We start from the raw sequence: 12,006 nt of genomic DNA, 5'->3' as shown, positions 1-12,006 counted from the left end.
GATCAAAACTCGATAGTATTTGTCTCAAAACATGCACAACATTATAGCGACGTGTGTGACAGGTGAGGCAGCTATTGGACAGAACATAATATTGAGGACAAATGATGGACAATGATTGCTGAAGCCCAAGAGAGCCACATGCAGTACAAACGCACCAAAGAGAAGAGTCCACCGTCCGTCCTCTTCATAACACAATTCTTTGACGCTATTCAAGGCACTTAAATATAAGTTGTTTGGTATTAACAACAGTTTCATTATTGACTTTGTAAGTTGTCATACAAGTGGTGTAAGTTCCAATTATTGTTCAAAACAGTAAAGATTTCTTCTCTCAAACCCAAAGCCAACAAGTGCAGATATCAGTACTCATAAATCATAACAGTTTGCAGCATAGTTTCTTCAGAATCACTTTAAAACACGTCTGTGGGTTTTATCTTTTAAAATCTATGTGAAGCACTTTTTCCTTTAAAACAGAGTGGAACATCAAGAAACACAGAGGAACTGTTCATTCATCCCAAAGTTGGCCGGTATTGATCTCGGCTATATATTCTGTTTTACAACAACATTTTTGAAGCATGAAAGTTCTCTCTTGACCTTTTGAAATAGTGTTTTTTGACTCTAACTCTAAGTCCACTAACTAGCTCTCTCTGAAACTTCCTGTGGAAATACAAACCCAGGACATTAGACATGCTGTTGGAATGATGTTAAAGTGATGTTAAGCATACAATTTCATTTCTTACTTGGGACACTTGTCAAACAATTTGAATGTATTATTATTTTATCTTTATCTGGCAGGCTCCCATTAGGTTAAGATTTTCAACCAATCACAAATGACAACCTGCGACCGTGACACGTGTTCGACTCCGGCTGGAGACTTGTGTCCACTGCGTGCTCTCAAATAAAGCCTCCACATGTCCAAAGGAATACTTTAAAAGAAGAGAAGGAAGAGGGATGTTCTTTGCTGTTTTAGCCCTCAACAGCTCTGTTAGATGTGTGATCTTACTGTGAGTCAACCCGTTGGTTGCGAGATGTTTTTTGGTGTGAGAATGTTCTTGCTTGAGTCGGCGTTTGTAGTGAATTGGAAGAATAGAAGAGCGCTTTCTGGCCTGCACCTCATAATCCAAACAGCTCAGAGCTTAAGACGCTCTGCATCATTGAACTGTTCAAAAGAAGTTTTGCAGAAACAGTTATTTCTCAAATAGATATCTGAATGTCATTTTCGCTTATTCATGCGTTTTGAATTTTGCATTAGATCTCCTGGTTTAAATTTTTTTTTTTGCAAGTCACTCAACATTTGCGCAAACCTTTTATGTGATGCTTTCTCTCCAAACCTGTCTGTCTGTTCTGGTTTGGCTCAGTTGGGCTGGAGTGAAAGCGTGGTGCGACTCCAACGGCAGCAGTAAAGGTGGTTATCAGTTGGTTCCGGGTTCCACAGGACTGTGTGATAGTGGATGTGTGGACCCTCTCATTTTCCTGCAGCAGGGTCTGACACTCTGCTACGCTCAGTCCCGGTTCTGGTTCTATCTGGTTCCAGTATGGCCTGGTCCTCCAGCAGCGTGGTGTCGGCGTTGGGCTCCCAGCGAGACCGGTGAAGCAGCGACCCGGTGCTGGCATCGGCACCGATGACGAGCATTTAAGAATAACTACATAGAAATAGCCAATCTTCTCTCTGATGGTCTCGTTTACTGATGTAGGCCTTATAGAGGCAGTTGTTTTGATAATTATTATCTTTCTTGCCACTGAAACATGGTGTTTCAGTTGCTTATTCGCTCAAAACCTCTTGGGCATCGGGGTGTCTTGACGTCCCGCAGCTTTGTAAATATCTGCCCGTCTCTCTATTGGAACAGGTTGGGAATGGAGCACGATGGCCAAGGCAACCGCTGCGGGGACGAAACGGCGATGGGAAGCGTGATGGCTCCTCTGGTGCAGGCGGCCTTCCACCGGTACCACTGGTCCATGTGCAGCGGACAGGAGCTGAAGAGATACATCCAGTGAGTTTTGTTACGTCATCCAAAAGAACAGGAGCGCCGTTCCGTCGTTGACCATCCTTGACCTCATAGCAGCCTAAATGAATGAAGGTTGAAGGAATTAGGGCATATTTCATCTGAATCTGCTTAAAAATACACCAAACATAGAGAACCATGCAGAAGGGCTGCCATGATTATTTTTTTTAGAGAATATCTTTATTCTCTATATTAGGGTTAAAAAGCAGGCTCACAAAAAATGAAATAAAATGAGTGTGATCTATTCTTGAGACAAAAGGTCTTGAGCCATGCAACGGACAAATTACAAAAGGTGAAAGCGTAGATATCGTTGGATACAGTTCAGCATTTGAAATAATAATAGAAATAATAAGTCAAACCAGCAGCATGCCATGTTCAAAAAGGTTTGCTCCATCAGCTGCACAAGAATCGATTTCTGACGGGCAGATCAGCAGAGCGTCGACACCAAACGGCCGACAGTGAATCAATAGAGACGACAATAGCAATGTGCAATCAATCGCCATGCATTTTTATTTTTTCTATAGCAGCTCCCGGCTATTCCAAGTGGAGCCATTGCAGAGAGAAATCAATATGTGGTATGAAAAGTGCTCCTGCAGTATGATAATGGCGGCTGATGAACGTGAACGACTTGTCTCTTCTGAGAGGGAAAGATAAAGATTGGCAACATGAAGTATGTACAATCATTTTGCACATACGACTTGCCTTACCCTGAGCGGGGTTTAGCTGTGCCCCCTTGCCTTGAAATAAATACAAATGAAATAAAGCCAGCCGAGCCACTTTTCAGCACCTGCCCACATGCAGCCTAATCCGTCCAAAAACTGAAATATAAGCGCAAAATTCTTATTAAAAGAAGAAATAACACATATTGTTGCAGATTTTCAGTTTTGAAAGGAGTGCGTTTTCGAACCAGCGAGTGCAGGATGCCTTGGCGCTGAAATGAAATGTTGAGCCAAGGTGCGTTACATCTGCTCTCTATTTTCATAACTTGGCTTCGCTTTGTCGGCTCGTTGATTGGGTGGTAAATTAAAGTGTGTGATGCAACGCAAAGCCCACGCAAGCCGAGGTAGGAAGACACACTACATACTCAAATCCAAGCCTTTAATGATGATGGAGTCTCACCTAATTGAAGGTAAAAACCCATTAAGGGAGGTGGAATTACCTCTACAACAGAAGTCCTGTCATAGTCATCACTGTGCGGCTCTGAGTCTCCAGTCGCTTCTTGCTTTGTCAATTTTGAATTACTGTCTCAACTCCTCCTGCAGATGTCCTTCAATCAAAGCCCACAAGCCCTTTGAGTTGCTGGAAGGCTTTTATTATGAAACGTCTGGGCAACCAGTTGACTTTCGCAGACTGCAGTTTTACGCTGATCCCAAAAAAACGTCAAAGGAGAAACAACTAGTGTGACTCAATTAAGATCCAATACACTTTGAAAGCAGAGGAGTTTGTGAAAAAGGTCTGTCTCTATTGTAAAGTTATTTTGAGTAAACGCCTGGTTCTCTCCGCAGCCACATTTAGACACACGTCCTCTTCAGGATATCGATTCTCTCGTCAGCGTCTGACGACCAGCATCACCTCTTCTTTCACTCCCTCGCAGCACGTACGACTGTCTCCTGGACGACCCCTTCAAACACGACTGGCCACAGCTCCCCGAACTTCCCGGCATCAACTACTCGATGGATGAGCAGTGTCGATTCGACTTCGGTGTGGGCTATAAGATCTGCACCTCAGTGAGTACAGCCCTCGGGGCTTCCATTTAGTGGACACTATAGCTACTGTACCCGGAAAAAAAACAACCCTGTTTCTGTAAGTGAAAGTGAAGAGAGGAAAAAGATCCATTCACTCTCACAGATCTAATGGAAATGTAAGAAGAGCAGAGACAGAAACAACTGCAGGAGAGGATGACGGCAGCTTTCCAACTTACAGGCTTTTTAAATATCAGCAAAAAAAATCATACAGGCAGGATCCGATGCTACATTAGTGAGCACTTCTAACGCACATCTGCTCACTTTAGCGCAGTCACACCTGCTATGCTGCTAGTTCTCTGCAGATGGCAGGATGATAAGAACTTTTTGTCTCCATTCGCTACGTGGTAGTGATGCTAATTAGAGACATGATCTAACAGATATTTAAAAAAAACGGGATTTATCACCCTGCAAAATAAAATATAATTAACCAATATATATATATATATATATATATATATATATAATTTGCTCTCTTTTTTTCTTCAAGCATTTCTTTCGTCAAAATATGTTCAGATGAGGATTAGTTTAACGCTGAACAGTTGAAAATTCAAATACGTGGTAGAAGGAGATCTTTAAATGAACGGGAAACGGAGCACAAGCTGCAAAAGTGAGTTTAAAAAGTTTGAAATCGCAGCAGCTGATGTGAAATTGATTTGAGTTGATCCATCAGAGATTATCGTGCCCTCTCAACACAACTCTTTCTGTCAAAAGAAAACTCAAAACCTGCAGGGGATGAGTCGTCCTACGTCGAGGTATTTAGAGGAGAATGTGTGTATATGTGAGGACTGAGCGCAGCCATGAGTGGATTCTGATTAAGATCTCCACTCAATGACTGAGCTCTTAAATTTAATTCAAGGTTCAAATTTCTTGGGTTTCTGGCCTCATAAGGGATCACGGCCGCGTCGTTTGATTTCAACACATAAAAGAATCAGGAGGTCAGCCGGCTCCGTTTGAGGTTTAATGAAGTCCTGCTGTATCTTCCAGTTCACTTTGTGTCCCAGTTTGCTCTTTGCAAATAACTCTGAAGGGAAGTGTTTGGTTCTTAGTATAAGTGGTGTCTCACCACACTCAAGAGTAATTAACACGTTTTGAGGCTACGAAATGTTACAATAAACTTCATGAACTGAAGACACACTGGTAAAGGGTTAAAACTGTAAGACGAAAACACACAGACATCTCCCAGACAACGGCGTGGTAGCCCCGCCCTAAAACATACTCATCTATTTTACCTTAGTTTAGTAAATAAACAAGCTGTATGGAAGAAGACTTTAAACTAGCAATTGAGACAATTAAGTCATGTTTAATATTTACTGAGGTAATAAATCAAGAGAGAAGTAGAGTCATTTTCTCATAGACTACTATACAACCAGCGGAGTCGCCCCCTGGTGGCCATTAGAGAGAATGGACTTTTAAGGCTCTTTAGTGTTTGCTTCACTTTTGAAATGACTCATCTTTTCTTCAGCATCTCAGGATTTGATTAAATCGAGGCTGTAATCTGTAGAGTCATTATCATTAGCAGAGGAGGTATTACGATGTTACAAAAGCTGCAATAATCATTTTTTGTATATTCACAATCAAACGGCTACTTGTGCTGTACGTGGAAGGCGCTGCTTTCATTGTGACAATCAACAAATGATCATCCGACCCTGTTGTTGTTCGTTTCTCAGAGCAGTTCAGAGTCTTCCAGCTCATTCTTTTGTTTTTCTGGCTCATGACTTAATTGTTTGACGTCACCGCTCTCAGTGGCCTTGTTTCTCTGATAAACCCGCTGTTCTCCACATTGTGGTGCGTTGGTAGAGACCAATAACAGACCTAAAATGAGAGTGGATATTGTAATCTTTAAATTTGCCTGTTGGCCCCGACTCTAAATAAATGCTAATGCTGCTTTACATGTGCTTTATGTGTAAATAACAAACAGTTTGTTACCAAGTTTTCCATATCAATAATACCACAATATGAAAGAAAGACGCAAAGACATTCAAAATTTCATTTGAGTGTTGAGCTAGTCCAGGAAACGTGATAAAGTGGAAAAAACGTGAAGCGAAGCAATGAGAAAAAGCCTCCGCAGGCTGCCAATACGCACTCAATCAATCAGGGTCTTAGTTTCCTCCCACGAAGTGGCTTGACTGCAGACTGATAACCTTTGGTTCACACTGTAACGGACCGGCAACCTGCCTCAGATCCCTACTTTCCACCAACTACCTGCTGGGAGGTTTGGAGCCACGAAAACACAGAGATGAAAAGAACAACAGTGGTTGATTTGAAGATTTTACCATTTGTTTCGATAATATTTGAGTTTTGTCGTCATGGCGCTGCACAGGTGATGGTCTGGAACACATTGATCAATCAACAAGCTTGACTCAGACTCTACCTGAAGCCCACAGATCCCACAGCAATTTGTTCATGAAACACTTTAGTGTTAGAGATAAGATATATATGATTATGTGAATATTAAATTACTTTTGTGCCTGAACTACCACAATGCTCCATTGTGACCAGATAGGAATGCTGGACAGCTGATTGATTTCATATAAATAAAATGTTATGATAAGAGATTCACGATGTCTGTATCCTGATAAAGGAGGGTCATTGTGTTCCCTTCGCTGAGGCAGGCTAAGCACCAGAAAACCCCAAAAAGCAGTGGGAAATCACTTTATTACAGAAATGATCTCTTACTATTGAGTTTTCCCAAGTGGAAACGCTGGCAGTCACACAGCTCATGTTGAATTTGAGCGCTGGCAAAGTATACCAACAAGGGAGAAGCCCTGAACTGATTTAAATTGAGAGATGAAGCTGTTAGCTCTCCGGCTGCAGTGCCCTCAGGTGACACCGGGTTTTTAACACTAACCTGGTGACACTGGCACTCTCCTCCGATCTTATGGACTACATTTTGCTTCCATGTTGAATTCTGTGCAGTGCTTCAGGAATTTGCCCCTGCGGTGACAATAATTGGCTCTGGGATATGCGGCCTTATGGAAGCAGACCTCATGCATTCAGATGTCATATTGTTTTGGGTTGTCGGCTGGCTGCCAACTGAAAGTCAACGAGTGGAATCATCCGTCTGTGACTCGCTCGGTCGGTTTGAAATTATTTCAAGTCCAGCGGTCTCCTTATTTATTTATTTATTTTTTTACTTTGTGCTCTAGTTAGCAACGTAATCACAAACCCATTGGGTTGAATAGATATAAATAGTGATGACACGGCAAAAGCCACATGCCAACAAAACATGGTGAACTGAGGACAGTCCGCCCCGTTTGACAGTCGCTTTGGGAGCAGACTGCTCCGGGGGGGGCTGAGGCGGGTCGATCCAATTTCTAATCCAAATATTCTGATTTGGGTGCAGCCCTGCAGGCAACAAGCACATTACTGTTTCAAATTTATTAAAAAATTCCATCTTAAGTAAATTAAAAAACTACATTACCAGTATTTGCTATGCAAAGAAAAGTTCAACATGTTGTAGAAAGAGAGATTCAAATAAACTATTCAGTCCCTGAATATGATCGGATGAATGCAAAAGCACTACTTCACAAAACACCTCAACAAGGCATTTGCTTTAAATGTATATTCAATTTAAATATTGTTTATATTCACCACTGACACAAAGCATCGCTATCTGACAAAAAAAGAATAAAAATGATGGCAGCTTGTTGACGGATTTTTTACTTGTTTTAAGAAGGAAAATACATTGAATCCAAGACTAGATGACTTGTTAGGACACGCACATTTTGACAGTGTGGATGCTAAGTATGCATTTTTATTTTATTTTTGAAAATGACATTTTGATTTTTTTTTTGATCACACTTATCAAACAGGTTTCTTAGATGAGCTTAGAGACCCACAATGACGTGTCAAAGATGAAAGAATAACAACCGCTTTCACTTCCGTAAACAGCTGTTTGTGAACAATAAGGTCGGCCTCCCTAGTTAGCCCCGAGTGACCCGCATGCAGTTTCCCAGAATGCTCCTGAAAAACAAAACAAATGTCAGAGCTGCTGTCGGAGTGACTCTGTGCACTCATTGTGTGTATCTGAGCCCTTTGTGTCACAAGCTAAACCGCTCTTTCGTTGGTTTGTTTGTTGAGGAAAACAAAAAGCCTTTCAATCCAGCTAATTGTCTTCTGCAAACAAAGAGACAACTGAACAAGATCGGAGACGGGGACGTGGCCGCGGCCGACACGTTCAGAGAGACGTATTAATCCCTGCAGGATTCAGATGTTCAAGTGTTTTAGGGCTTTCTGTCGAGTCGTATTACGTGAGATGGACAGAGGAGGCGGTTCTTCATCAGTGACCCCTATCATGGTGATGTGAACACTCCATTTGTTGATGATTAACGGTCTGAAGTCCCACCAGTCACCACAACGTATGAACCGTGAATATGATCCATACAGTTAGAGAAGCAGAACAGTCTTCAGCTGATGCAGCAATGAGTCTCATGTTTCTGTTGTTTTTTTTGCCGGTCAATGTAATTACACGGTAATTACAGCGGGAAATAAGCACAGCAATAAAACAAAACAGGTGATTATTAAAAGAAAATGTTTAACTATTATACTTTTTCAGCTATTTTAATGCCCAGCGCACATTACTAAAGTCAAAGCTTTTGGAAAAATAAGGATATCTTAAAGGTATGGATTCAATAAAAGTAATTACATAATGATCTCTCCGCAGTTTGAATAAGCTGCAGATGAGAAAGTGCTTACCGGAGATGCAGGTTGAAAACTCTCAACCTGTTGATAGAAACAGGTCACAGAGGTCATTTTAGGGCTCATGTTGTTCTCAAAGCCTCTCTGTGTACAGCGATGCTCCCCTGAAAAGCCCATTTTTGAGTTCTCTCAATCAGTCTGATCTGCTCAAATCCGTATATATATATATATATATATATATATATATATAAAAAGGGGGAAAAGCATCTCACTACTTTCCATGAAGAGGAGGTTTTAACAATAAGCTGTTCCCAAGAAAACCTTCGTAATCCACTCAGCTTTAGTGGCTGATAGTGGAGACCGTAACACTTGTAAACAACGTTTAGGTCCACAGGGTATCAGATATGCAGACTGTCTGGGGAATACTTAACACACTGTGTTTTGTGAATCTGCCCATTCTGAGCCTTAATTGCATCCAAATTTGTCTTTGAAATCAGTGATGAAACACGACGCCCCAGTATAATATATATATAATATATGAAAACTACTGTAAATCCGACAAATGTCCAAATCTGCATTTCAGCTGTTCAGGGTTATGAATCACAATGTGAGCAGGGACGCTATATTTCATTTTCATTCGTAGTATCTACGGTTACAAACATGATTTTCTTTTCTGTGTTTCAGTTTCGTACCTTTGACCCGTGCAAACAGCTGTGGTGCAGCCACCCGGACAACCCGTACTTCTGCAAAACCAAGAAGGGCCCGCCTCTGGACGGGACGGAGTGTGCTCCTGGAAAAGTAAGTTACGACAAGGCCAAAAGTATGTGGACACCAGTAAAAAGAGATGTCCTATCATAGTATCGCAAATGATGAACAATGAAAAGTCATTGCAAAAACCACGTTTGTCACAAGTAAGTTTCCACCAGATTTTGGAATCCGGCCACGAGAGCATTTGTTCCTTCCTGCCAGGCCTCCACAGATGGCTACAAGCCCCACACATGGTGGATTTTCCTCAACACGTTGGTGGCCGCAGTATTCTCCGAAACACCGGGGGGGGGGGGGGGGGGGGGGGTGCTCAAACTAAATATTCTATGAAGAGGTCATCGATGGTTACCAAAAACCCCAAAGACAAAAAACACGCAACTCCTAAATGTCGGGGAGGAATTACTGTAAATTACTGGAGTAACTGTAAACTCATTTGTCAAATCAAATTTTCATGGACGTACTTTATGGCCTCAAACAGTTCCCGTAAAGATGAGAGAAAATATTTGCAACAACAGATATATTATAATGAAACGAAGGTGGAAACAATTTGATTCAGCAGATTTTCTGCTTTTAAAGCATTTAAAAATATTTTTTTAAATGAATTAAACATATCAATAGTAAAAATGTATACATTAATTACTTTATAATTTAAGCTTTTATAAGTGTCATGTCTGAAAATTGGACAAATTCAGTCAAGTCCTTCATCACCAAACTGGGAAAACCATGTCTTTATGGAGCTGGGAGGAACTTTCTTTTAACTGTCAACGCAGAGTTGGAGGCACACTATTGTCTCAAATACCGTTGTATTACTTAGAATAAACTGAAAATAAGAAACGTAAACTTAAAACCTTAAAAAAATAAAAAAATACTGCCTCAGACCAAAAGTACAGGCACACTCGTGACCACTTCCCTTTGACTTTACTCTGATATTTCTGTGCTTGGCTGACCTTTCCTCTCTCCCGTCATCCTCTGCAGTGGTGCTACAAAGGTCACTGCATGTGGAAAAACCCTAATCAGGTCAAGCAAGACGGCGCCTGGGGCTCCTGGAGCAAATATGGCTCCTGCTCGCGCTCCTGCGGAACCGGAGTTCGCTTTAGGACCCGTCAGTGCAACAACCCGGCGTGAGTGGCAAAGGCAGCGATAACACAATTTGATTCTGTGAGATAATGGAGGATGCTGATATCCAGCTAAGTGCCAGCTGTAACTGGATGATTTGACTCTATATGTGCACTTGTATATAACCTTCAATGAACTGAGTTAAGGGATGAATAGTTTAATGGGTATATCTTCACCAGAAAAAAAAGACAGCATTGGTTGTTTGTTCAAGCCCTTGAGATGATTCATGTTAACAATTTTCTGATAAGCAACTTCTTGCGTGAGAGTAAGGATCCAAAAATGTCTTAGGAAGAGGATTCACATCAGACCTCACACTAACTTTCCAGAACCAGGACTGAGCGGGGCAGACCTCCTGCTGCAGTAAAATGAGAGGTTTTCTAAAGGGAACCTGGTGCTCTGAAACATTACTGCTTCTGTCCACAGGGGCCGCCAAAATCCACACAAAATCAAAGTTTCTGGTAGTGGCTTTAACCGAGGAGGTTTACGCATATTCACTGTCTTGCCGTGAGTTAGATGTTCCATAACAGATAAAAGTTCCACACAGTACTTTATTAACCCAGTGGTAAATTGGCGAAGGCGCAGATTAAAAAAGTAACCCCTAATTTTCCTAAAAGTTTCTTAGCATCTTTTTTCAAGCAGGATTCGCGTTTCAAAGAAATGCTCACAGTCTGATCAGCTCTGATGTTCATCCATTTCCCTCCCTCAGGCCCTCCAACGGGGGCCAGGACTGCCCGGGAGTGAACTACGAGTATCAGCTGTGCAACACTGACGACTGCCCCAAGCACTTCGAAGACTTCCGAGCCCAGCAGTGCCAGCTCCGCAACTCCCACTTTGAGTTCCAAAATGCCAAACACCACTGGCTGCCCTACGAGCATCCCGACGGTAAGCCAGAGAAATGTCAACAGATTGTTTTGTTCCGCCGTTTGTCCCAAAACAATACAATGAAAGTAAACATGTAGAACTTTTTACAATTGTGTTGTGTGTCTGCTTTTCTTTCTTGTGGTCAGTTTTTGTATTCTCTTCCCTCTGCCCTCTTGTTTCCTTGTTTTGGTCTCTCCCATCACTGCGCCAGCATGCAGAGTTTAACACCATCCAAGCTCAAAATGCGCCCTTTCTGCAAAGGTGATGGATATCTGCAGTGCGGATACTAAACTTCACCGCTCTCGTTCAGTGTGTGGCTTCGCTCCATGGAGCTGTTTTCTCGCTCATTGCCCCTAAATTGGTCTGAGTTTTCAAAGTCAGTGATGTAGAAAAGAAGTAGGAAAACCTCCTCAGAAGCTGCAGGGAGGTGACACGGTGAACTGGGAACCCATTGAGAGCACCCCAGGCGCTGTGGATGTGGGGGGGGGGGTCGCGTCAGGAAGTTCACCCGGCGTAAAACATATGTCAAATCAAATATGCTAATCATAAAAATGTCCATATCGGATCGGTCGAGGCCAACTAGATGGAAACAGATGATCCGCTGTGGCGAACAGCCGAAAGAAGAAGAAGAAGAAGTATATTTTGGTCCATGTGATTTCATACAAGTTCATATTTATGAGAGTGAACTCAGATCGGGCCTTAATAACAATACGTCTTAGATTGGTGCATGTGCACAAGTTACTTTAGTGGGATTCATTATTATGTTTTTATTTAGCAGATGAAGAAGGAGAATACTATTTACAAATGGACCCGTTAAATGGTTTATGCCTTTTTATGCGCCGGAGATTACCGTGACTCACTGTGATCCATTGTTTGTTTTT

The 12,006-nt window shown here is 41.9% G+C and overlaps 1 protein-coding gene across 1 annotated transcript in view; it reads left to right on the top strand.

Moving 5' to 3' along the window:
- The window catches only part of adamts3 (ADAM metallopeptidase with thrombospondin type 1 motif, 3), a 135,581-nt gene that overhangs the window by 89,074 nt on the left and 34,501 nt on the right, over positions 1 to 12,006 (top strand). The window contains exons 9-13 of the mRNA XM_068720918.1: positions 1,845 to 1,988; positions 3,595 to 3,727; positions 9,068 to 9,181; positions 10,124 to 10,269; positions 10,971 to 11,146. Of these exons, the coding sequence (XP_068577019.1) occupies positions 1,845 to 1,988; positions 3,595 to 3,727; positions 9,068 to 9,181; positions 10,124 to 10,269; positions 10,971 to 11,146 (713 nt within the window). The remainder of the gene's footprint in view (positions 1 to 1,844; positions 1,989 to 3,594; positions 3,728 to 9,067; positions 9,182 to 10,123; positions 10,270 to 10,970; positions 11,147 to 12,006) is intronic.

Source organism: Cebidichthys violaceus, unplaced genomic scaffold (assembly GCF_023349555.1).
Source record: "Cebidichthys violaceus isolate CVI_PGR_0920_01 unplaced genomic scaffold, fCebVio1.0.p SCAF_26, whole genome shotgun sequence".
NCBI lineage: Eukaryota > Metazoa > Chordata > Actinopteri > Perciformes > Stichaeidae > Cebidichthys > Cebidichthys violaceus.
The sequence above is the reverse complement of the archived record's forward strand: the minus strand, read 5'-3'. Positions and strand labels throughout refer to the sequence as shown.